Source organism: Hyperoodon ampullatus (assembly GCF_949752795.1).
Source record: "Hyperoodon ampullatus genome assembly, chromosome: 14".
Taxonomy (NCBI): Eukaryota; Metazoa; Chordata; class Mammalia; order Artiodactyla; family Ziphiidae; genus Hyperoodon; species Hyperoodon ampullatus.
The window spans coordinates 511,527-537,873 of record NC_136927.1 but is presented as its reverse complement, the minus strand read 5'-3'; the positions used below and the strand labels follow the sequence as shown (position 1 = coordinate 537,873).

At 58.4% G+C, this 26,347-nt stretch overlaps 1 protein-coding gene across 1 annotated transcript in view; it reads left to right on the top strand.

Moving 5' to 3' along the window:
• The window catches only part of PRKAR1B (protein kinase cAMP-dependent type I regulatory subunit beta), a gene marked incomplete at both ends in the record, with an annotated part of 83,768 nt that overhangs the window by 46,286 nt on the left and 11,135 nt on the right, over positions 1-26,347 (top strand). Inside the window, 5 exons of the mRNA XM_079719346.1 lie at positions 2,584-2,645; positions 3,644-3,690; positions 13,154-13,312; positions 18,344-18,404; positions 23,835-23,956. Of these exons, the coding sequence (XP_079575472.1) occupies positions 2,584-2,645; positions 3,644-3,690; positions 13,154-13,312; positions 18,344-18,404; positions 23,835-23,956 (451 nt within the window). The remainder of the gene's footprint in view (positions 1-2,583; positions 2,646-3,643; positions 3,691-13,153; positions 13,313-18,343; positions 18,405-23,834; positions 23,957-26,347) is intronic.

The window sequence follows — 26,347 nt, the reverse complement described above, 5'->3', positions numbered from 1 at the left end:
GCCCCTAGGTTCATTAGAACCTTTTTTTTTTTAGATCCCACATATGTGGGTTAGCATACGGTATCTGTATGACAGACTAGGTCCATCCACCTCACTGCAAATAACTCAATTTCGTTTCTTTTTATTAGCCGTATTTTAAAATGGCACTTGGGCAGTGGGGTTTGGATTTAAAATAAACAAAACCCAAAATGTCTGTGTTGTTGGAATTAGCTGTGATGAACATTTAAACTACTTTTGGGCTGAAAATAGCAAGCCCAAAATGGAACAGCTCTGTTTGCATGATTTTTTTCAGAAATATATCAAGTTGGGATTCATCAGTGGGTTTTTCTTTTTTTTTACTGAGGCGTTGTTGATTAACAGTATTACATGTTTCAGGTGTATGACGTAGTGATTCATACTTTTTAACGGTTGTATTCCATTTATAGTTACTACAAAACCCTGGCTATATTCCCTGTATAGTTCAATACGTCCCTGTAGCTTATTTATTTTATACACAGTAGTTAGTACCTCTTACTCCCCTACCCTGTCTTGCCCCTCTCCCCTCCCTCTCCCCACTGTAACCACTAGTTTGTTCTCTACATCTGTGAGTCTGCTGCTTTTTTGTTATATTCACTAGTGTGTTGTATTTTTAAGATTTCATATATAAGTGAGATCATATAGTATTTGTCTGTCTGACTTCTTTCACTTAGCATAATATCCTCCAACTACATCCGTGTTGCTTCAGATGGCATTCTTTCATTCTTTTTTATGGCTGAGTAATATTCCATTGTATATATGTACCACATCTTCTTTATCCATTCATCTGTTGATGGGCACTTAGGTTGCTTCCATGTCTTGGCTGTTGTAAACAGTGCTGCTATGAACATTGGGGTGCACGTATCTTTTTGAATTAGTGTTTTCATTTTTTTCAGGTATATACTCAGGAGTTGAATTTCTGGATCATATGGCAACTCTATTTTCAGTTTTTTTCAGGAACTTCCATACTGTCCTCCACAGTGGCTGCACCAACAGTGCAGGAGGGTTCCCTTTTCTCCACATCCTTCCCAACATTTGTTATTTGTGTTCTTTTTGCTGATGGCCATTCCGACAGGTGTGAGGTGTCATCTCATCGTGATGTTGATGTGCATTTCCCTTCGTCTGTGGTGTTTTGACCTCAAGGGTCAGACCTCATCTTGAATGTGAATTTGAAAACGTCAGTTCCACGTGGACGATCGGAGGCCACACCCTGGTGTGAAGGGGAAAGTTCTAGGCTTGGAAGTGGACCCCCGCCTTCGGGAGGCCAGGCAGCGGAGGGGCTGCCTGATGGCGGCTGAGGTTCCCCTGTCTGAGGACCCTGGCCCTCGTAGCAAGACCCGGGAGGGTGCTGCTCAGACAGAGGCCTCGGGGCCCAGGCCACGCATCTCAGGACAGACAGACAGCGGCTCGTTTTCCCTCCTGATCAGGAGACCAAGGGATCGGGGCAGCAGGCGGGGCTCAGGTGGGGCTCAGGTGTGCCTGGAGGTGGAAGCGTGACTTAGCCAAGCACAGAAGGACGGCGTCCACATGGATCAGGCCTGAGAGCCGAGCTCTGACCTGACGTGCACCTGCACCCTCTCCCCCCGCCTCCCCACAGCCTCTGGTCACCTGCCAGACCCCTGGCGTGCTGCCCTCCTCCTCCTCCTCCTCCTCCGGAGAGAGAGATGTTTAAATAGAGGGGAAGTAACTGCCTTAAGACTTACTCACGTTTTCTGGGCCCTGGGAGTGGGCGAGCACAGGGCTGTTTGGATCTCTGGTCCTGCTTTTGCTTCCCCAGGGCCTGGCACCTGGGGCTCCTCTGAGGCTCCTCCGCTGACCAGTTTCCAAGAATCCCCTTTTTAAACAGGCAGGTGGGAAGCAAGCAGGCGTCCTGACTGCCAGGGTTCATTTCCTGCCTGAGGGGCCCCAGATTCATGCTTCTCTTTTGGGGAAACGTGTGCCTGGGGGTGGGTCACATCCCCGAGCGTGGTCATTGTATTTTGGGATCCAGACCCTGACCTCTGACCCTGCATCTGGTTGCCATCCCGAGGAGATAAAGGGTCCTGGACCAACGTGCACACCTGCCCTGGGCAATGGGCATCCCCACCTGCCCGGCAGCCCGCTCCTCCCCATGCCCCCTCGGGTCCTACCTGTGGGTCTGTCTCACAGTAAACTCGGGCTATGGAACGGCCGGGCTGCCTGGTGGGCAGAGCCTGAGCCAGCCTTGTCGGCCTCTGTGCCCCTCGAGTGAGCAGTTACAGAGTCTGGTTTCTTCCCATTTCTGCATCTGGTGTCTCAACACCCTCAGATGCAAAGTGTTCACCTGGGAAGAAGCAGAAAACAGGTCAAGACTGGTTGCCGTGTCCTAGTGGAAACAGTCACCATCTGATTTACGTTTTGTAAGTGGAGTCTGTTGAGTGTGATCCCATTTTTGTGAAACCCCAATACGTGCAGATCAGGAGGTTGTGACCAAGGGACAGCGGGTCCCAGGGGTCGTCGTCTCCCCTGAGAAGGAGCCGTGTGAAGCCCCGTGAGGGGCAGGTCGACTGGTGCCCCTGCAGCACCCCCATGCTGTGCTTTCTTTTCCAGCGACATATTCGATGCCATGTTCCCCGTCACGCACATCGCTGGGGAGACCGTCATACAGCAAGGTACGCACCCTTCTGCTCCTCCTCGGGGCCAGAGCCCTCTGGGAAAAATGGGTTATTCACTTAAAAAGTGTATTTCGGGCTTCCCTGGTGGCGCAGTGGTTAAGAATCCGCCTGCCAGTGCAGGGGACACGGGTTCGAGCCCTGGTCCGGGAAGATTCCACATGCCGCGGAGCAACTAAGCCCGTGCGCCACAACTACTGAGCCTGCGCTCTAGAGCCTGTGCTCTGCAACAAGTGAAGCCGTGACAATGAGAAGCCTGCGCACCAAAACGAAGAGTAGCCCCTGCTTGCCTCAACTAGAGAAAGCCCATGCATGGCAATGAAGACCCAACACAGCCAAAACTAAAAACAAACAAATAAATAAATTCATTAAAAAAATGTACATTATACAAAACTCTCATTGTCTGTCTTGAGAAAAGCCACTAATGACACTTCAGAACAGTCCACTTAACAAGGTAACGTGTTAATATGTTTTGGTAACCTCCTTGCTATTAAAAACATGGCGGGGCTGCGCTGAGTCCTGGCAACGTGCTGGGAGTGGATTTCAGACGGTGCTGCCGGGAGAGGACGTGCCTGGCTGCCGTCACCGTTTCCCTCCGCGTGTGAAATGGGCCACCGTGTTCTGCACCTTCCAGACATACAGCTCTTTTTTTTTTGCGGCACGCGGGCCTCTCACTGCTGTGGCCTCCCCCGCTGCGGAGCACAGGCTCCAGACGCGCAGGCTCAGCGGCCATGGCTCACGGGCCCAGCCGCTCCGCGGCATGTGGGATCTTCCTGGACCGGGGCACGAACGGGCGTCCCCTGCATCGGCAGGCGGACTCTCAACCACTGCGCCACCAGGGATGCCCCATACAGCTTTTATTTAAAGATTTTTTTAAATTGATGAGACCTGGTACTGCTTAGCAGAGGTCTATGAAGCAACGCCGAAAGGTGGATTTTTACAAGAAAAACAAAACTCCGCATTCTTGCATCACGTGTCCTGTTTCCCTTTTCTTGTAGGGGACGAAGGGGATAACTTCTACGTAATCGACCAAGGGGAAGTGGACGTAAGTATCCTGAACTGTTTTTGGAAAATAACTCCTGTCTCTGCGCACAAGCTCAGGGCTAGAACACGTCTTTCTGAGTGATGCGTTTCCAGTTTTTCAATCCAGAAGTGACAGAGTTCACTTAAAAGATAACGTAAGCATATCTGAGCACAGAGTGAAATAAGGTCGCCTGCCGTCTGCTTCCTGCACAAGCCGACTGTGGTCGCGGGGCCCCGGCTGACCAGCCCTGCCCCAGCCAGGAGCCCACGACCCAGCAGGCTCACTCAGCCACACTGGGTGCTCACGCTTTGTAAATGTCTACAGGCCCCGTGGCTCTGGCTTTACGATGGAATCAGGCTCCGTCCGTCCCAGGGATGTGGTGCTCCCTGATCTCGTTCAGCTTCCTCCCCTTACTTCCTGCCTTCAGGAGTGAGGGACCCAGGCTCCGACTTGGAGGGGGGAGCACCTCCTTCAGTCGCCGGCCCCCGCAGGCTGAGCCCACCCTGCTTGGATGGCGGTGTCCTTGCCTGGGGGCCCCGCGTGGGCTTCTCCAAATGCGGGGCTCGGCCTGTGCTGCCCTCCCCCAAACCTCCCCCCCAGCCCCTCCCCCTCCTCCTTCGGCCTCCGTGAGTGTTGTCCTCGCGGCTGGGCGTCAGCAGTGCATCTGCCCCCAAGGTTTCCTCTGTGGCCCTGATTCGGTTCAGCTTGTGCACCTGTTCCCAGGAGCTTCTGGTTAAGGCCGGCCCCCGCGGCAGACTGGCCCCCCCGCGCCCCGGGCTCAGGACTGAGCCCGTCCTGGGGTTCTGGAGTCCACGGTCCCGGCACCGTCAGGGCACATCCGAGGGGCCCCCGAGTCAGCTCCAGGCCCAGGATGCCAGTGCCGGGGACGGGGCAGGGATGGGGCACTGGCGGTCTCCACACACCACCCCCACAATCCGAGCCCCCATGAGGTGGGGTTCCCGCTGCTGTCTGGCAGTGCCGCCCCGGTGCGCTGACCCAGCCCAGTTCTCAGGGCTCGGCTTCTGGCACTGCCAGGCCATTGTGGAGGGGCTGGGGGGGCATTTGCTCACTTGTGCCGCCAGCAGCATGTCTGTGTCCATGTGGTCGCGTGTTCTGGGAACCGGCGGGCGGCCCTCGGCTTCTGGAGCTGGTGGCACAGGAAGTGACTCACCACAGGGACGTCAGGGCGAGCGGCACACGGAGTCGGGGTTTCTGTCCGTCCTGAGCGCGGGGCCTGGACCAGGCCTCTGGGGGCGGGGGCTGTTCTGTCCCACACCACAGGCGGAAACTGAGGCAGGAGCCGCGGGCCCGGGGCAGCCACGGCCGCAGAGCGGGTGGCAGATGGAGGATGAGTGTGGGCTGCGGCTCCGACCCGGACCCAGGCTGCCAGCAGAGCCACCTCCTGTGGGCTTCGCTTTGGGTTAAAACAACACCAGCCCAGGAAGCAGAGGAGACCGATGAGGCTGCCTCGTCCCGGTGTCTCCAGAGCTGCCCCCTTCAGAAGGGCTGAGGGGTCGGCTGGCTCCAGGCTCAGGTCCAGGTCCTTCCTCGGGCCCTGACCCCTGTGTGGGCTTCTTCTGCACCTCGGTCCCTCTGCTGTCACCATTGTCCATCCTGTCCCCCGTCCTCCGTCCCTTTCTTGTTTTCTTTCTTTTTTCTTTTTCTTTTTTTTTAATAAATTTAGTTAGTTAGTTAGTTAGTTTTGACTGCGTTGCGTCCTCATTGCTGTGCACAGGCTTTCTTTAGTTGTGGCCAGCGGGGGCTGCTCTTCGTTGCGGTGCGCGGGTTTCTCATTGCGGTGGCTTCTCTTGTTGCGGAGCACAGGCTCTAGGCGCATGGGCTTCAGTAGTTGTGGCACGTGGGCTCAGTAGTTGTGGCTTGCGGGCTCTAGAGCTCAGGCTCAGTAGTTGTGGTGCACGGGCTTAGTTGCTCCGCGGCATGTGGGATCTTCCCGGACCAGGGCTTGAACCCGTGTGCCCTGCATTGGCAGGTGGATTCTCAACCACTGCGCCACCAGGGAAGTACCCCCTTCCTTGTTTTCTTGCTCAAGTGTCGATTGAGCACTCGTGTGCTGGACACTTACAAAGCCCTGAGGATACACCTTTGGGGACGTGGCCCCTGCCTTTGGGGTTCTTAGTCGTCGGGGAGGCACCCTGGAAGGACATTCCCGGTGCGCATCTTGCCTCTGAGCCCCTACCTGTCCTCTGCCTCTGTTCTTACTCCTGCTCTGACTTGCAAACTTCTATGCATCCTTCGAGACCCCACCCAGGCAGAGCCACTGGGCTAACGACCGAGATCGGGGCTCTCCCTCATGCACAGGGTCCCACAAAGATTGGGTCCTGCTTTCCAGCCCCCGGAATGTCCTCCCTCTTCTGCCTTCCTTGGAGTCACAAGACTTCTCTAGTTCAACCCCGAAGATGTTGCCAAAGTGCCGACTCGTGTCATCAGAGCATGTGGCTGAGAGTTGAAATGACCCTGGGGTTGGCACGTCGGAGCCCGGGTTCTCCCCAGTGAGTAGATGCAGGGACGGCTGACCTTTGGCCCAGAGCCCTGTCCTTGTCTTTCGAGGAGCCTCAAGGGCCCACCGTCGGGGTCCCGTGAGATGTGCCTCCCCAGCTGGTGTGGTCCACGCAGATGTGAGAGCCCAAGCCTTGTGGTTTCCTGGCTGCTGCCTGGACCTGGGCCCTCATGCCCGGAGTGGCAGCATCTCTGTGTTACTCCACACGCGGGGTCGGGTGGAGGCCCTGTGGGTGCCCCCAGTACGTCTGCCCCGCCCTCTGTCCCCATTAATCCACCTGCCACCACCCTCCTCGGCAGACCCCGCGTGCAGTGGAGATGCCCTCTCCCTTGCAGGGAGGAATGGCTCCAGGTGCTGGTGGCCACCTTCCCTCTGAAGGTGTGAGCACACAGGAGGGTGTGGGAGGCGGGCGCCCCCTGGACCCACCACTGCCTGAGCGGAGATGCTGGAACCGGCCACAGGGCTGAGCGCTGGCAGGAACCCTACCTGATGGGTGGTGGGCCCGGGGTGGGGGGCTGTCCCTCGAGACAGGCCCCTTGGCCCCAACCACTCAGCCCTGGGCGTCCTTGCCCACTCGCCCATCCGGACTCAGGACCCCCGTCCCAGCAAACTGTAGAGTGCCCGGTGCTCTCACCTGCTGGCCCGCACCTCCATCTTGAGTGAGGGGAGGGGCTGGCTTGGCCCACTTGTCTGGGCAGGACCCCTCCCGGCCCCCAGGGACGTCAGTCACCGCGCCAGGTCTCTCCAGGCGGGGGACATGGGGAGGCGACTGTGTGACGGGGAAGTGGGGTCACTTGCTGTAACTGGGGTTACAGGCAGGTCCAGCCCTCCCCGCAGCGGCTCAGGTACGAAGGCAGCTGTGAGATGCCTGAGCCCGGATGTCTGGGCACTGTGGGCGGATGCCACTTTCTGGCTGACTCTCCAATTCGGGACCGTCAGCCCGGATGGGACAAGGCGGTGACTTGGGGGCCGCCCCTCCGTCAGTCTCATCAGAGTTTCCAGCTGCTGGTGGGCGTGGGAGGGCCGGGCGGGGCGAGGGAGCCTGCAGAGGGAGCTCCTGTGATGTGGGCGTGAGCGCAGGATAAACATGCAGGGCCCGAGCCTTGCGGGTGAGGCCACGTTTAAAGGCATCAAAAGATGCTCAGGCAGGAACCTGGGGTGAAAAAGTGGGCTGCTGGCTACCAGCACGCATTCTAATAATGACTGTTATCACCGCTCTGGGTACGAAGCTGCAGCTTCTCCCAGGCCTGGTGCCGTGTTTTGTTTACTCCTTTCTGGCTCTGCCTTCACGGGAGCAGGGGAGTGGCCCCTGACCAGGGACTGGCCGCTTGTGAGGGTTCCGAGGGTGGCTTTTAAGGCTTGAGTGAGGCCCGTCTTGTGAGGGCGGGGGGGAGTGGAGACTGTGTCCATCACGTCGTTGCCCTGAAGCTCCCAGGACGTGGGCTCCCATCGGAGGCCCCATCCTGGCCTTTAAACGGTCATGGTTTGGGGATGGTCATCCAGAGCCCCCCTTCTGCAGGCTGGACACTGCCCTCTGACCAGCGGCGCCCTGGGGTGCGGGGGGGGACGGCCAGGTGACCGGATGCCAAAAACACCAGCTTGGTTTAAATTACGGTTTTCCAGAGAGACGCGGAGAGTGCTGGCTGCAGTGTGTGTGTCACCAAGAGCTATAATCCATTTTCCTAAGTATAAAAATATCTCCCAATTTGTTTTATTCGTGGAACGTAGCATTTCCACTTGAAAGGACACTCCTCGGCTGACCTTACAGGCTCAGGAGCACGGTTCCTCCCTGATCCTTCGAGGCCTTTGGTGCTTTAGGGCCTCCTTGGGGGGATCTACCCCACCCCAGGCTCCAGCCCCCCGCCCAGGGCTCCCCCTGTTTCACAAGACGTCTGGGAGGAGAGCCGTTTCCAGCCTCCAGAGGTGGGAGGGGCCTCCCGGGGACAGGGCACCCCAGGCCGTCAGGCTCCACAGGTCACAGCCCGCCAGTCTGCTTGCCTGGTGTTCTGTTTTTTATTTTTTAATTGGTAAAGTACACATACCATAAAAGTTGTCGTCTTAACCGTTTTGAGTGTCCGGTTCAGGGGCATCAAGCACATTCACACTGCTGTGCAGCCATCCCCACCATCGTCTCCAGAACTTTCTCATCTTCCCAAACTGAGGCTCTGCCCCCATTAAACACTAACCCCCAGCCCCCTCCCCCAGCCCCGGGCCCCCACCCTCTCCTTGCCGTCTCTGTGACCCTGACGCCTCCAGGGACCTCAGAAGTGGAACCACACAGTGTCTGTCCTCCTGGATCTGGCTCACCTCCCCGAGCATTACGTCCTCAGGGTCCATCCACATTGCAGCAGTCATCAGAGTTTCCTCCCTTTTTAAGGCTGAGTCACATTCCACTGCATGGATGGCCCACGTCTTGTTTATCCTTTTACCTGTCGTGCCCGCCTTCGTGGCTGCCACCCTGAGCCGTGCTGCTGTGGACGACGGGCTGTGCAGGGACCTGGGCGTCCTGCTCTCAGGTGCTGTCTGCTGACCGGCCACTTCCTGGGCGCTGGGTGGCCATGGCCCCGAGCCGGCTGTGAAGCTTTCCTGCAGCTTCTCACCCACAGGGTGTGTCTGGGGGCCCAGCACCCCTCTTGGTTCCCTCCTGAGGTCCTGGTGGCCCTACTGTGGCCAGAGGCTGCTCTGGAATCACAGACAGGTGACCCAGAGACCCCTGTGTGGTGGTGGTAATGTGACGACAGCTCGGGGAGGGGACCGGTCCTCGTGCACACCCCACACCGGGCCCTTGACGGGGCGCATGGTCACCCCGGAAGTAAGTGGCACTTCAGACATGGATTGGGATCCTGATGGGACCCTGCCTTGTGGGACCTCGGAGAGCGTGATGTCTGTGGGGGGAGGGCGGGAGGAGGCCCAGGAGTGTGGCGGGTTCCGAGGAGGGAACCTGGCTGGCGGCTGGCCACCCCTGGGGAGCGACTGCTGACCCCATGGGGCTGGTCCACGTGACCTGGGCACCACAGACAGGGAGCTGGGAGGGAGTCTCTGGGAGGAGTTGCCTCTCAAGCAAAACCAGACAGTTGACTTTCCCCAGGTGTTTTGGGCTAGAGAGGGTTGAGGCTCGGAACCGAGCTTACCTGAGAAGAGCAGCCGACATACCTGGACTCACCTGCACAGACTCACCTGCTTGGATGCCCCGTCTCTTTGTGGCCGGAGCCTGGGAGCTGGGCCATTAGCTTTTTCTCACCATCTGTAAAACCAAAAACAACAGCGGCTGGCACGCCCAACTCGCTTCCTTGCCTGGGTGGCTCCGGGTTGCGTGGGAAGTGGCTGCGGGGGGCAGGGGGGCTGAGGCCGCAGGACCCCCCATCCAGTGTAGGGGATAACTCAGTGACTGATTCTGTCTCCACTCACCCAACAGTTATTTCAGTTGAATTGCTGTTTTCTGTGGAGTCGAGTGTGGAACCGAATTGTCCCGGGTTTGGGGGCAGGCGGGGAGGCAGCCCCCCCGGCGTTCCCAGCTGCTCGTCTGTTTTGGCGGGGCCGAGGTCCCCATCTCAAGTCCCCCTTGATGGAAACGCAGTGCTACCTGTGATGCTGCTTCTGGGGTCTCACTAAGCAGATTCTTGTGCCTTCAGCCCAGTCACCGTCTCCACCTCCGTCCAAAGTCGAATCAGAGCTGGTCCATCGTGGGCAGGCATCAGCATCATCTGCTGAGATCCTGGCCTCTGGGCTGCACCCCTGGGGTTCTGATTCAGTCGGTCATTGTCGGGGGTTGGGCGGGGGGGGCGTGCACCTGGGTTTCCACAGGTTCCCAGGTGATGCTGTGCACCTGGTCCGCACACCACCTGTTGAGTAACGTGGTCGAAGGCTTTGTTTCTGGGACGCCCCTCACTCCTCCCTGCCCGCCTCCCGCCACCCCGAGCTGGGCTCCAGCTGCAGCCCGGGGAGCATCCCAGATGTGAACCTGGCCTCAGCCGTGCTGGAACCTTCTGGTCCTGAGACGAACATCTCCCTGTGTGGTCTTGCTGCATCCAGTGCCTTCCGAGTTTAGTCCTGCCTCAGGACCTTGGCTCGTGCTGTCCCCCCGCCTCAAATCTCTTGCCCCTGGTCTTTTCGGGGGCCCCTCAGGCCGGGCTCGAATTCACCTCCTCAGACGTCCTCTCTGAACGGGCTGGACTGTGGCTGTGCCTTCCCTTCTCTGCAGGGCCTGCGCTCGTTTTCATGACAGTAACGCTTGTGTGATGGTCACCGACCGGTAAGTCCCGGTGGACAGGAATCCGCACTTCACTGCTGAAGCCAGCAGCTAGAACGTGCAGGGCACCCAGGGTGCTGGGGGTGACACGGGGGTGACAACGAGTGAACGAATGAACGAGGAACAGCCGGGCAGGAACTCTGGGTTCAGCCGGAGAAACCGAGGCAGCGGCGGGAGCATAGCCCAGTAGGGCCTCCCAGCACTTTTCTTTTAAAAGAAGGAAAAACAAAAATGAAACAAAGCACGAAGTAGCCCCTTTGCGTGCCAGCTGGGGTGGTGACAGAGGCCAGTGTCCCGAGAAGGAAGGCCCTTTGTGCTCCGCGGGGCGGCCCTGGCCCGTCCTCGGCCCTGCACAATGCTCTTCTCTGACGCCTCTGGGGACGCTGTCGGGACCCCGGTGAGGAAGGGGTCCTCACGGCCCCCTGGTGACGCGCTCTGGCCCAGGTGCCCTTGGTCCTGTGTGCCCTGCGGCGGCAGCTGCCTACGTGTTCTTTGGGGACGCACCCTGGGGAAGTGGAGGTGCAGCTGCTGCTGGTGCCTCTCCTAAGCCACCTGCCCTGTTCCCTGGGGGACCCTGTGCTATTTGGCAGGTGATGGGGTGGCCTGCCCCCCACAGCCATCCGAGGCGGTGGTTCCTTCTCCCCCTGAGGTGGGAGCAGGGAGGCCGCACACCCTCCCCAGGCTCCGTGTGTCTGGCGAGGCTCCCCACCTGAGATCCGTGGTCCTCTGAGCCCACGTCGCTGTGGTGACCCCGCACCGAGGGAGCAGGCGCGGGCACCAGGGGAGGGCCGGCTGGTGCAGCCTGGGGAGGTGGCGTTCAGCAGATCGCGCGAGTACCACGTGACGCCGCCAGCGCCACCCCCACCCCCTGCATCACCCACAAGAGTGAGGGCACTTAGTCACGCGCGAGAAGGTTCGAGGCCCCCTTTGGAATCAGAGCTGAAACTAGACGGCACCCATCACCCACAGCCTGGGGAGTGGCGGTGCAGCCGTGAGAACGGACGGACCGGACCCAGCGCTCAGACTCGCCTGGCACAGAAGGATGGCTGGGGTTCCTTTCAGCCGCACCGCGGTTATCTGAAGGCACCTGAGCCCTCGAGGGGCTCCGGGAGTTCCTGGCACCTGGAAACGCCCCGCGCCCTGACCTGAGTGGTGGGGGGACTCACTGCGCTGCGTGCTTAGGGTCGTACAGGTTAAGGTTTGAGAGTTGTATCCACGCTGAGAGGATCTTACAAGCATACAAGCCCCGTGAAGGGAGGACCAGCCGCGAGGGGAGCTGGTGCCAGCCCGGCCGTGCCTGGGCCACCGTGACTGCCCCTCCAGACTCTGGTCCCCTTTGAGAAAACCACAGGTGGCGGCTCTGGGGATGCTGTCTGTGGGGGAGCATCTCGGGGCAAAGCCGGGCGTGCACACTCCCTGCCTCGTGGGAAGGATGGGCGTCGCCCTGACTCCTCGAGGGCCTTGCTGAGTGGAAGCTGGTGTCTCTTCTCCGCGACACCCGGCAGGGGCGTCGTGCAGGCTCGCTGGGCGGGCAGGGGCTCGCGGGGACAGACGCGCAGGCCCCGGGTCTTTCTGTAAACTGTCGGCTCCATTCCCCTGACACCTTGTGGGCAGGCCGGCCGCTGCTCCCCAGCCTTGCTCACACTGGACTCCGTTATCACCTGCGTGGTGCCCCGCAGGCTGGCAATTCTGTGCCTCAGTTATTATCAGGATAATGAGTCATTGATTCCATAAGAATTGCTTCCATGATTCATCGCAATCCATTCTTTCCCGACATGCATACTTTTTGCCAATGGGAACCATTCTTTAAGCTCATTGACATCGAGGGAATGAACAGTGGTTGTGTTAATTTATAGTAAGCAAATCTGCATAATAAACAATCCGGGCCATTCTTGCAGGATGCGGACGTGCGGTCCCTGGATAGTAGGGTCACTGTGCCGCGGGCACCGCCCTCCCAGGCTGAAAGGGAATCTTGTCCGCCTTCTGGGCTCGGCCCTCGGCGCCAGCCTCCGCTCCCATTGACCGCAGGCCCGGGCGCCTGGGTGCTGCCCGCGGGGAGCGGAGGCCCCGGGGAGGCTCGGGAAGCCTGGCTCCTTCCCGGCCGTGGGGCCTGCCGGTGGAGGTGGGCCAGGGGCCGGGCTGCTCCCCGGAGCCTCGGGCAGCAGGAACAGCAGGGAGGGCTGACTGTGCACGAAGTGGGGGGGCCCGCACGGGTGGGGCGAGAGCGCCACGGCAGGGCTGACTCCCTGGTGTGCAGTCAGGGAGCCCGAGGCCCAGGTGGACAGCCCCGTCTCAGGTCGGTGAGGAGCTGAGTCGCAGGCCGACCTGGGAGGTGGCGGGACTTGCTCTCCTGTGGACCAGGAGCCGGAGCTGTGCATCCACCTGGGGCCTGGCCAGTCTCGTCGGCACTGACCGCTGAGGGCCTCCGCCTTTGGGCCCGTCCAGCCTTGGCTCTGGGTAGGGCTGGGCGTGAGGCGGGCGCCTTGGCCGATCCTGGGCCTGGGCAGGGCAGTGCCGAGTTCTGCCCGCCTGCAAGGGATCTGGGGGCTGCAGCGGCCTTGTGCCCTCCTGGGGGATGGAATGGAGGGCTCCCTGTGCAGGAAGCAGCAGTGTAATCCCAGGCCCCCGTGACGCGGTCCCTCTGTCCCCCGGAGGTGTATGTGGACAGAGGGTGGGTGGCCCCAGCCCCCGTGACGCTGTCCCCCTGTTCCCCAAAGGTGTATGTGAACGGAGAGTGGGTGACCAGCATCAGTGAAGGTGGCAGCTTCGGGGAGCTGGCCCTCATCTACGGCACCCCCAGGGCGGCGACTGTGAAGGCCAAGACGGACCTCAAGCTCTGGGGCATCGACCGGGACAGCTACCGGCGCATCCTCATGGTGAGTGAGTGGTGCCTGCGTGGTGGCTTCGCCAGGGCTGGGAGGGCAGCCAGCCGAGTCTGATGCCCACCAAGCATCTCGTGGGAACCCTGGTTGTGCCCAGGTGGGGGCCATAAGTAGGGATGCGATGGGTGGCGAGTGTCGGGAGGGGGTTCAGGAAAGTTACCCAAGAGGCAGGCAGACAGCTGGGGAAGCCCCTTTTGCTTTCCTCCCCCATTCTCCTTACAACTGTCTGGAATGTGGTTGTGATGGCTGGTGTTCCAGCTGCCATTCTTGACTATGAGGTGACGTTCCCCAAGGTGGTGGAGCGAATCACTGAAGGACCCTGGCTTCTGGGGGCGCAGTGGGGCCGCAGCACCGGGCAGGCCGCTGGCCTCTAGGGTTCCTTACTTGGGGACTGTCATGTTAGGTTTTCTCACATGCAGCCAGCTCCCCTCTTAGTTGGTACGGTGTGGGTGTAGGTGTGCACACCTGTGGAGGCTCACCGTGGGGCTCTCGGGAGCACCGGGGCGGGTGTTCACGGAAGGCTCCGGAGATGAGCCTGTGCGCTGAGAAGGCCCCTCCCAGGCAGAAGAGGCGGAACCTTCCCATGCCCGCTGAGTGTCCGTCCTGCACACGCACTGCTGGGTTCCCGGTGCTGGGACCCGTCAGGGAACTGGGAGGCTGGCGTGCTGGTGGAGATGACGGAGTAAACATACACCTCCTGTCGACAGTTTCCACGGAGAATGATAGAGCAGAGAGGGGCAGAGGTGGGGGCGGGGGGCTGATGTTTTAAAGAAAGCCCTGAGGCCCCCCTCCCTGAGACCCCTTTTGTGATGAGGTGGTGTCGAGCAGAGACCCAGAGCAGGGAGCCCTTGGCTGTCCAGGGGGAGAGCGTTCAGGCAGTAGAAACAGCCAGTGCAAGGGCCCTGGGGTGCAGGCCTGGCTGGCCTGTTCGTGGACCAGTGGGGAGATAGTGAGGCTGCTGGGATCCTGTGGTGGGTGGGGCCGGGGACTGGACTCAGACTCTGAGTGCACCGGGAGCCCCGGCAGGAGTGTGGGCAGAGAAGTGGCAGGAGCCGCTCTGGACCCGGTGATGCCCGGGCACTTGGGGGCCTTCTGGGTGAGAGTGGAGAGAGTCCCGATTCGGGAGGGGTGGAGGGAGGTCCTGGCTGGCCACTCTGGTCTGGGGGTGGTTCCCTTGTGGCCGCAGGTCTCCGGGCAGAGGCCCCTGGGAGCTGAGTGCCCTGTCCTCGCGGAAGTCACGCTCCTTGGCCATCCGTGCTCGCCAGTGGTGACCGCTGGGCCGGGTGCTTTTCTGCTGGTCAGGGGTGGTGCTGGAGGACCTGGGCGGGAGTGGGCTCATTCCCGAGGGCAGCCCCCAGGGGCTGGCGATGGTGTTTGCTCAAAGGTGGCCCCTGTGGGCCTGGAGGGAGGTGACCCGGGTGAGCACATTGCTGGGAGACCCCGGGGCTGGACGTGCCGCTGCCAGGTGCCCTTTGGGCCTTGGTTGTCTCCTGAAGGCCAGCCTGGGCGGTGCAGTTTCTGGGGCGCGGGCTGTGGTTTGGGATGCTCTGGGGGAGGCCTGGGGAAGGTCTGCGATGTTTAGAACAGGCTCTGTGAGCTTAGTCCCAGCTGAGCCTGGAGAGCCGGTCCTGCCCCGGGGGCCCCTCCAAAGGCGAACGAGGGAGAAGGGATTGTCGGCTGCCGTCCTGGCTCCGCTGTAGCTCCTGGTCCTTCGTGGTGCAGGGAGGGGTCAGTTCAGTCCTGGGGGCATCTGTTTCATGTGGCTCGTCGTCTGTGCACTCGGGGGTCATCCACTGGGGGAGGCCCTGCCCTGCCCTGTGAGGTGGGTCCTCGTGGAATGCGGCTCCCGCTCTTTGGTCCCGAACCTGCCCGTTCCTGTTTTCTCCGGGAGAGCTCACTGTCTGGGGGGAGGCGCCCCGGGCACCCTCCCCCTCCCTGTCTCCTCTGGACGCACCTGGCCCGTCGCATAAGCCGTTGTTTCTCCACCATCGTCCACGCCAAGTCAGAGTCGTCCTTGGCTGTGGGATTTTTGTGGCTGGAACAGTACATTCAGGGAAGTTCCCAAACCACCGAGGCAGCTGGCGCTTCCTCTGTTTTAATTCTGGATCCCCGGGCACTAAGAATAGCCGCGGCCGCGCTGGGAGCCTGCAGAGCCCCTGTGTCTCGGGGAGAAAATGACAATGTGGCCCACTCAGAAGGGAGTGTCCGGGGACGGCGTCCACTGCTGCATCAGCCCGTGGCTTGGGCGGACTCGGATGCGCCCGTCGTGCGACGAGTGGACCCTGAGCTGGACACGCGTGGGGGACGCGGGATGGAGGCTGGTAGTGTCTCCAGGGAGAGGGCCACCCACCTCTGAATCCCAGAACATCGGACCCAAGAGGCTCCACTGCTCCACGTGCTACAGACAGACGGACGGACGGATGGAGCTTGGCGAGGCCAGCCACGTGCGCCGCCTCTGAGCAGGACAGGGGCTCGATCCCCTCCGGGCCCCCAGGCAGGGGCCAGCGACCCCGGACTTCATTCTTTCAAGCTTCAGCACCTTTTGTTCACCCTGAATCTTACGTGAGACCCCAAGTGGGGATTGATGAGTGCAAAATCCTGTTGTGGAGTCTGGGCTGGGGTCTCCAGAGCCCCACTTGCCTGGGGGGGCCCGAGACCCCCGGAACCAGGTCCTGAGCCGCAGCGCTGAGCTCCCACCCCACCTGCTTGGGCCCCTGGCTCCCATCCATGAAGTGGGGCAGCAGGGGCCTGGGACCCCCTTCTCGTGGGAGCTGGGGCGGTGTGTGTGTGTGTGCACGTGTGCGCTTCATTTCATGGCGGCAGGGCCGGTCAGGATTGAACATGTAAGGGGAAAGGGCGTTCAGAGTGGTCGGTCCAGGTCGAAGGGTCATCATCTTACCCGACGTAGATTCCTCCTCAGCCTGGCAGGTTCGCACCCTCCCCCGAGCTGCAGCCCGGGGAGCAGGCCTGCTGTGAATGCTCTATACCCAGGGGTGTGTGTGCTATGGCCAGAGCACTGCTGTCCGCCAGGACCCCGGTCCCCAGCCCATCCTCAAGGCTGGCTCAGTCCACGCAGGTGGGGCCTGGGGGGCGGTGGGCCTGGATTTCACAGACAGTTTAGCTTCCAGTCTTAGGACAGAACGCTTCCCTGGGGACAGCGGGGTGCAGTGGAAGGTGCAGCAGAAGGAGCCTCACGTTGGGCATTGGGGTTCCGGGCTGGCTTCACGCCTGCGCCAGTGGGTCGGGGCTGGGGGCGGGGCCGTGTCTCCAGCTACAAGCGGCCCCGAAGTGAGGTTCCGGGCCCCGCTGCTGGCGGTGAGGTGGGAGGTCAGGAAGTGCTGTCTTCCCCTCCCTGCCCATGCGTCCCCATCCATCTGTCCCGGGTCAGGTGAGGGCACCGGCTCTACTGCCCTGCAGGGGGGGAGGGGCGCGTGAGGAGTGGGCGGCTGGAGGGGCAGGAGGACGCGCGAGGCATGGCTGGTGCTGTGGTGGACGTAGATGGTCTTTCCCTGCGGTCTCTGTTCCTCAAAGTCGGCCCGACGGGACCCCAGCACAGAGATGTGGAAACCGAGGCTGCAGGAACCAGGGAGATGGGCGGAGCTGAGCCGGACCAGGCCCCGCCCCCCCGCAACCAGCGTGGGTCCTCTGCAAGCATCCACGAGGACGAGGGTTCCAGGCCCCGCTGGCTCCTTCCCTCAGTGTGGCCTTGGGCAGGCCCCGTGCCTGTGACGGGAGTTGTACGTAGGGCCAGCCTCACCAGGCACAAAGCCCACCTTGGGGTTGCCGGCAGATGCGCCGCAAAGCCCCCCAAGTGGGGGTCCTGGCAGCCCCCAAGGTGACGGGCCGGCGCCCCGACACCTGTGTGATGCATGAACCGACAGTGGGGGCTCCGGGCCTTGCCTCCCCGTCCATCTCATCCCAGGAGGAAAGCTTCCAACGGGGGGCGCCTTGGTCAGCCTTGGAGGCGGGTCTCCTTGCCCGAGGGTCCCGGGTGGCCACCTCCAGCTGTCATCCTGCGGCGGGAGATGGATGGGCCAGTTGTGCCGAGCTTTAATGTCTAGGGTTCCTGGGCAAACATGCCTGCATTCCAGCGGGTGGGCGTAGCTGCTGGGAGGTCAGCGGGAATATAAATTATCTTTCAAAAGAAACGCCTTTCTCGAGGCCGACGGGGTCTGAGACGGCTCGGCTCGGGCTGGGGGCTGAGCTGAGCTGATCATGCTGCCACCGCAGGCATCCAGACCCGCCGCAAGTGGACACACGGGGCCCCAAGACTCCTAGGTTCTGCCGCTGACCACCAGGATGCTGTGTCCCCTCCGTGGCCGCCAGCCGGCGGTGCAGGAGCCCCATCTATGCCCTCTTGGTCCAGTTATGATGTGGTCTTGGGTCCCAGCCCTGTGGGGCTCTTTGCCGGATGGAGGGGCCCTGGGGTGTCTCTGCGCTTCTGTGAGGGAGGCAGGGAGAACCTCCAGGATTCCAGATTCGAGACTTGCAGCCTCTTTTAACGCTGGTCTGGCCCCGAGCCACAGAGAGCCAATGGGGAGTCTGAGGCCAGGTCGGGAGGCGGTGCCGAGGTCCTCTTGCCATGTCAGCTGATCCACGTCTGCTCGCGTAACTTTCACAGAATCCTGTGGGACAGGAATTAAGATACCCCATCGTCCAGATGAGGAAACTGAGGCTCAGAGAGGGGTAGCTGGCTCGGGGCGTGCGGATACGGAGGGAGGGGTGGGATTTGAACCCAGGGCTTCTGAACCCGCTCGAGGTTCAGGCCTCCGGGCTCCCCCCATCCCGTGGGTCTGGATGAGGCCCAACCTCACATGTGCAGTTAGGACGGAGACCCCGGAGGGGGAGGTGCGGGGAGGTCTGGGCTGTGAACGGTGGCCACTGCTCAGGCCCTTGCTTGTTCGAGGGGCTTCCGGGGTCTCCTTTTAGGAGTTCAGAGTCACTTGGGGAATTTGGGAATGTGGAAGGGGTCAGGGTGCGAAGCCCTTCTGAACACCTGCTTCTCTGTGTCTCCCCCTCCCACAGGGCAGCACGCTGAGGAAGCGCAGGATGTACGAGGAGTTTCTCAGCAAGGTCTCCATCCTGGGTGCGTGCCCCCGACCTGGCCGCCCGGGGCTGTGGCCCAGCCATTTCCACATGCTGTGCAAGTTTGGGACACACATGTGTGCTCACACCTGTGCAGTGCACCCACACACACACATGCACACACATACAGATGCATCTTGTATGCAGGCATGTACGTGCCCAAGAACAGACACACACACACACACACACACACACACACACTGTGCCTGCCCTCCATCCATCCGTGCTTTGCATGTCCGTCTCTCCACCATCAACGCCATCCTCTCCACGTTGGTCCATTTGGAGCTGTGTCGAGCGTCTTTCCTGACCTGTTTGGGTTTTCCTCCATGGGGGTTCTCGTGTGCCCCCCGCTTTTCTCGTCCTGGGATCTGAGAGACACGTCGGCCACATTTCCATTGACTGTCGGGAGTGTCAGCAAGGTTCTCTCCAGCAGATTTTCAGCGTTTTGAAGTTGCTTTGACATACACGACAGTGACATATCTTTCTGGACCAGCCTGCCCAGTAGAACTTTTGGCAGTGATGCAGGTGTTGTGTATCTGTGTGGAACACTTGAGAATTTTAATTTTATGTCATTTTAATCAGTTGGAATATGAATCAGTGTGTGTCTAGCAGCTCCCCTTAAGGACAGGGAGCGGGACCCGCTTGGGAAAGTGAGTGACGTCTAAGTGCTAAGGCCCTGGGAACCGCGGGAAATAACCTTCCAGCAGGAGTTCCTGCGGGAACATCACAGCCTTAAAAACCCCAGGCTGGACTTGTGGGTGCAGGTGGTGAGTGAGGCTTAGCCTCCTTTTCTAAGAAACTTTGGAGTGAGAAGGAGAAGAAGCAGGTGCACTTTCGTGGGTGCAAAGGCGTCAAGGAGACAAGAATATACAATGGAGAAAAGATAGCCTCTTTAATAAGTGATGCTGGGAAAGCTGGACGGCTGCATGGAAAAGAATGAAGTTAGAACACTCCGTAACGTCACACACACAAAAAACGCTCAAAATGGATTAACGACCTAAATGTAAGACGGGACAGACAGTATAAAACTCCTAGAGGAAAACATAGGCAGGACACTCTTTGACATAAATCACAGCAAGATCTTTTTGTCTCTGTCTCCTAGAGTAATGGAAATAAAAAACAAGAATAAACAAATGGGACCTAATTAAACTTAAAAGCTTTTGCACAGCAAAGGAAACCATAAACAAAACAGAAAGACGACCTACGGACTGGCAGAAAATATTTGGAAGTGATACTACTGACAAGGGATTAATTTCCAAAACATACAAACTGCTTATACAGCTCAATATCAAAAAATGGACAGAAGACCTAAATAGACATTTCTCCAACGAAGACATACAGATGGCCAACAGGCACATGGAAAGATGCTCAACATTGCTAATTATCAGAGAAATGCAAATCAAAACTACAATGAGGTGCCACCTCACACTGGTCAGGATGGCCGTCATCAAAAAGTCTACAAATAACAAATGCTGGACAGGGTGTGGAGAAAAGGGAATCCTACACTGTTGTTGGGAATGTAAGTTGGTGCAGCTACTAGGGAAAATGGTATGGAGGTTCCTCGAAAAACTAAAAATAGAGCTTCCATATGATCCAGCAATCCCACTCCTGGGCACATATCCAGAGAAAGCCATAATTCGAAAAGATTCATGCACCCCTATGTTCACAGCAGCACTATTTACTATAGCCAAGACATGGAAACAACCTAAGTGTCCATGGACAGATGAATGGATAAAGAAGATGTGGTGTATATATACAAAGGAATACTACTCAGCCATAAAAAAGAGTGAAATAATGCCATTTGCAGCAACATGGATGGACCTAGAGATTATCCTACTGAGCAAGTAAGTCAGAAAGAAAAATACCATATGGTATCACTTATGTGTGGAATCTAAGAAAAATGATGCAAATGAACTTACTTATGAAACAGAAAGAGACTCACAGACATAGAAAACAAACGTATGGTTACCAAAGGGGGAAGGGGGGTGGATAAATTAGGAGTTTGGGATTAGCAGATACACACCACTGTGTATAAAATAGATAAGCAGCAAGGTCCTACTGTAGAGCACAGGGAACTATATTCAGTATCTCGTAATAACCTATAAGGGAAAAGAATCTGAAAAAGGAGATATATATATATATATATATATAACTGAATCAATTTGCTATGCACCTGAAACTATCACAACTGTACTTCAATTAAAAACATGGGGACGGGCTTCCCTGGTGGCGCAGTGGTTGAGAATCTGCCTGTTAATGCAGGGGACACGGGTTCAAGCCCTGGTATGGGAAGATCCCACATGCCGCGGAGCAACTGGGCCCGCGAGCCACAACTACTGAGCCTGCGCATCTGGAGCCTGTGCTCCGCAACAAGAGAGGCCGCAATAGTGAGAGGCCAGCGCACCGCGATGAAGAGTGGCCCCCACTTGCCACAACTAGAGAAAGCCCTCACACAGAAATGAAGACCCAACACAGACAAGAATAAATAAATAAATTAAAAAAAAAATTTCCTCTCTAAAAAAAAAAAAAAAACAAACAAACATGGGGCTTCCCTGGTGGCACAGTGGTTGAGAGTCCGTCTGCCGATGCAGGGGATGCGGGTTCGTGCCCCTGTCCGGGAAGATCCCACGTACCGCGGAGCGGCTGGGCCCGTGAGCCATGGCCGCTGAGCCTGTGCGTCCGGAGCCTGTGCTCCGCAACGGGAGAGGCCACAACAGTGAGAGGCCCGCGTACCGCAAAAAAAAAAAAAAAACGTGTTTAGGGCTTCCCTGGTGGTGCAGTGGTTGAGAGTCCGCCTGCCGATACACGGGACACGGGCTCGTGCCCCGGTCCAGGAAGATCCCGCGTGCCGCAGAGCAGCTGGGCCCGTGCGCCATGGCCACTGAGCCTGCGCGTCCAGAGCCTGTGCTCCGCAACGGGAGAGGCCACAACAGTGAGAGGCCCACGTACCGCAAAAAAACAAAAAAACGTTTAATAAAAAAAGAGACATGGACATGGATGGTCATTTCAGCAATTCCTACAATGACAAGAAAGTAGAAACAGCCTAAAATCTGTCATCGCAGGAAGGTCCTTGCGCCCGGGTGTTTGTGTTATGCAGGTTTATACTCCAGTAAAGCGCATGGACTAGGTCTCCGCGTGTCAACACGTTTCAACATGGATCTTGGACACAGAAGATGGCGCAGATGACGGTGCATCCCTGCATAATTTTGGCAACGCTGGGTCATGTTGACGAAGCTGTGTTACAGTAAAGGTGTAAGACCACCTTTGGGGTGGAAACTCACCAAACCCTTTAAGATTAAAAAAAAAATCTGAATAGTCACAGCCTCTGCGGAAGGAGAGAGAACTCAAATTGAGACAGAGGGACTCAGTTTTATCATCAACATGATGTGTCTGTAAGGAATAGCTCTGAAGCAAACATGACCAAGTAGTCCTGTAATTTCATTCAGGACAGATGCTGGTTGTGTTGTTCATTCTACTTTTCTGATTATTTTTTTTCCAAATAGCAAAAAGAAGGACACGACTGCTTGTAGTTGCTGACATGGGGGTGGTGGGAGGTGGGGTGGGAGGTGGGGGGCAGCCGGCAGAAGCAGGCTCAGGTCCCCCGGCAGAGGACACGGCGCAGGCCTGGGGGGCGGATGTGGAGATGCATTTGCTGCAGGATGGCTGCCCACCCGGCGCGTCCTTCCCGGCCCCCCCTGCTTCATGGAGGTAGTAGAGGCAGCTCAGGGGGCCTGCCCTGACCCTATTTCAAGGGGAAAAGCAGGCTTCAGGCCTCCAGGCAGGAAAAGGGGGTCTCCTGGGAGGGGAGCCGGGGTCAGGCCCAGGGCTGGGTGGCAGCGGCCGTGAGGCAGGGCCCGAGGGTCCGCATTCTCCCGAAGCGTCGGCCCCGAGGCCAGTCCCTTCCGGGTGGGTGTGCCTGCCCCTTGGCTGCCGCTGACTGAGGGCTGCCTTCTGTGTCTCTTCGGGGGTGTCTGCCACTTTCCCTGGCAGCGTTGAGACCCCCCTCCAGAAGGGCAGCGTTGGGAGTGGCCCCACCCGGCCAGTCACCGTTTTCCCACCTGAGCTGACCATCCGCACCTGGGACCCAGGGATCTGAATGCAGTAAAAATGCCCCCAAAGCTTCTGCTTCAGAAATCGGGACCAAGGAATCGCCCCGATCTCCGTCTCTTCCAGCAGTTCTCTCCTGGGATTTATGCTGCTGAGGGTGGAAGCTCTGACTCTCCGACCTCAGGACTGGGGTTCCAGGTCTCAAATGCAATAGAAAAACCCACGGCTCAAACAGGAGGAAGAGAACTTCCTAAGCCCAAGGCTGTAAAATCAAACGCCTCTCATCGCCCTGGAGGGAAACCAAGCAGCAGTCACACGTTTACCGGCACCGGCATCCACCTCAGCACCAACCGTGACCCTTCAAAGTCACCTGTGTCTTCGTCCCGAGGTGGCCGTGCCAGCCTCCTGAGGGTGCCCGGGGTCTGGGTCACGGGGCAGCTCCCGTCCGGTATGGAGGCTGCTGGACCAGTGTGATGGCAGTGGCTCCAGAATCTGCTCCAGCCCCGGGGTTGGTCAAAAGCGTGTCCTTTTCAGCGTGTGGCCCTGGCAGGAGTTTTCAAGCAGAGAAATCCCCCTCCTAATCGAGATCTAAAATAAATGCTTTGCTTTGTATTTTTAGCGGCTGACCTACATAAGCGCAGCTGATAAGTGTAGGCCAGAAAAGTTTCTTTGGCAAAAAAGAAACAGTTAATCAGGCAATCATTAATTTCTTATAAAAGGAGCATGCTATTATTTTTTTCTTTCCTGAGGGCTAGGGGTGGATAGTGACGGGGAAGGGAAGGCGTGAGAAAGGGTGGGAAGGCGGACAGAATGTGCAAGAATCGAAGCACACTTGCTGTTGGAATGAAGTGTTTTGACCCAAAATAATGGAAGGTACACTACACCTCTTTCAACGTAAATACAGTTGTATGCTCTTTGAATGGCCCTGAATGGTGTCTTATGAACGGAGACTTGCTTTGGCCTCTGAATTATTTAAACCCCTTAGTAGCCCTAGTGCTGAGCTGTGATTATATTTTTGCAAAAATATAGGCAGCTTTGTTCTTTTGAGGATAACAAAGGCATTTCATCCTGAGTTAACTTGGACTCAACGTCCAGTGCCTGTCATTTATGTTAAACCTGTGATGTAGGTTAGAATCGCTCCCAGTTCTGAAGCCCTGTCCACCTGCTGAGCCGTGTACACCCTGGGCCCAACTCACTTGTGAAAATACCCGGGCCTCCTGCACAGAAATTTGCTTTCTGTTTTGTTCATCCTGTGATGTAGCAAAGCCTCATCACACTGGGGCTGGCCATGTGGGTGTTTTCTTAGATTGTCTGGGGTGGGGAGCTGACCCCCTGACCTTCCCTGGCCCCCGTGACCCCCACCCCCCCGTGTCCCCTGCTGCAGAGTCTCTGGAGAAGTGGGAACGTCTGACTGTGGCTGATGCCCTGGAGCCCGTCCAGTTTGAGGACGGAGAGAAGATCGTGGTCCAGGGGGAGCCTGGGGACGACTTCTTCATCATCACAGAGGTGCGTCCGGCTTGGGCATGGGGAGGGCTCTGCGCGGTCCCCAGCTGAGGTGGGCCACCCGGGAGTGGGGGATGCCCACTCTGCACGTGCCCCTCCCCTGGGGACCAGCCACCCCTGATCCCAGCGCTCCGTTCCCCCACCGCCTTCATCCTGCGTGCAGACAGGCCCCCCACTGGGTATCCTCGCCCTGGAGAATCGCGGGGTCTCCTCAGGAAGTGGGTCGGGTCCCCGAGCCCACACGTGTGCAGACATTGCACGGACTGAGCACGCCAGGTGTGCAGGTGAACGTGGGGATCCGGACACGGCCGGGGTGTGGAGGGCTCCCTGAGCGGAACCCGGCGTGACGAGTGCATGCTCCTGGGGGACATGTGTGAGTTGAGGGCACGTGGGATCTCTCTGTCCTCCTTCTTACAACTGCGTGTGAATGTCAGTGGTCTCCAGTTAAAAGTTTAATTCGGAAGATTGGCGCCAGATTTCTCCACCTGGACCCGCGTGAGTCACTGTTCCCTCCTCCATCCCCCACCACCGCGACAGCTGGCTCTGGGCCGTAATCCGAGGCCGCCACGCTCAGCCTGTCACTGATGGGGGCGAGCAGCTGCGTGACCGGTGTGTCCCCCCCGCCTGGGGCTGCGCCTAGGCTATGGTCCCCGGGGCCGCCTCGCCATGGGACCCTCCCCATGACACAGACCCAAAACTATGTGAGTTTGGCTCACTTCCTACTTCCCTGGCCCTCCTGGCGGGAAGAATTTATGTCGCCTGCCCGGGAAAGCACATGCTCCAGCTGCACGTTTTGCCGTCGGAGAACAGGAGACTTCAGCGCAGCAGAGGCTGGGGCGGCTCGAGTCTGAAAGCCTGCTCTGGTCGTGGCTGCGGCCGCAGAGGGGGTCGCTGTGCCATCCAGAGAGAGTGGTGCCAGCCTTGGGGTTGGTGCAGAGAAAGGAAGTGACAAAGGCTCAACCCCTGGTGACATTTGGCCGACATCGCCGGACTTGGAGCCACTTTCTTGGTTTACAACAACAGAAGCAACTTCCCAGGCTGCTGCTGTTGGCGAGGATGCTCCGGGTCCCGCTGGCTGGCGCCTGCCCACCTCTGTGTCTCAGTCCACAAACGAAGTCCCGCCCTGTGACCCGCAAGTCCGTGGGGACTTTATCTGGGCTCCCGCAGCAGCCCCTCCTAGGAGGGCGTGCCTGTGGTTCTTCCCGCCACCTGCCTGCTGATCACGCAGGAAAGATCTGGAAGGCTGTGGGGTCAGCAGGAGAACCACCTTGGGAGGGTCTTGATGGCGCCAGCACGGAGCTTTACAGTGTGCATTTGGGAACCGGGACCTTGGTCACCTCCCGGTCCACATCTCGGACCTGAGCCAGGGGCGGGAGGGCCCTTGGGGCTGCAGCCGAATGATGGGCGTGGTTCCCACCTGAGCCCCAGGGCTGGGGGTGCTTCTGCAGGAGCTCCGCGGGGGGACCCGCCCACAGGCAGCATTCCTGTCCTGGGGTGGGTGACTCACTCAACAATGTTTCTTGAAAGAAAGGGGAAAAACCACAGACAGAACAAATTATGATTCCTTCCAGCCAGGTCTCCCCTCCGTAGACCTGAGAGGCCACAAACCCTGCGTTTCAGCTCCCGCGCGCCCCGGCTGTGACCTCAGAGAGGTCATCCCAGAGGCTCACGCCTGCTCCCCCGAGAAGTGAGCCCTTGGGGTGAAAGTTACGGCTTGACTCAGAACATTTCCGGGGCTTTACTCTCAGGGCTTTGAGGGAACTGTGGTCCCTCGAAGTCTGTGTTTTTTTATCTCAGATCCTCCTGCAAAGATAGCCAGTGTCTGGCTCATGGTTTCTGGAAGACGTTCCAGCAGAAAGTTGCTCGTGCTCTCCAAATGCAGCTAAGCCTGTCGTCGGACGCAAGGGGTGTTGGGGTTTGCACTGGCTTGCACCGTGTTTTTTTTTTTTTTAAATTTGAATTAATTGTCACTATTTAAAAATCAGGGGACTTCCCTGGTGGCACAGTGGTTAAGAATACGCCTGCCAGGACGCAGACCTACTAGAGAATGGACTTGAGGACATCGGGAGGGGGAAGGGTAAGCTGGGACGAAGTGAGAGAGTGGCATGGACATATATACACTACCAAATGTAAAATAGATAGCTAGTGGGAAGCAGCCGCAGAGCACAGGGAGACCAGCTCGGTGCTTTGTGAACACCTAGAAGGGTGGGATAGGGAGGGTGGGAGGGAGGGGATATGGGGATATATGTATACGTATAGCTGATTCACTTTGTCATAAAGCAGAAACTAACACACCATTGTAAAGCAGTTATACTCCAATAAAGATGATAAAAAAAAAAAAAAGAATCCGCCTGCCAATGCAGGGGACATGGGTTTGAGCTCTAGTCCGGGAAG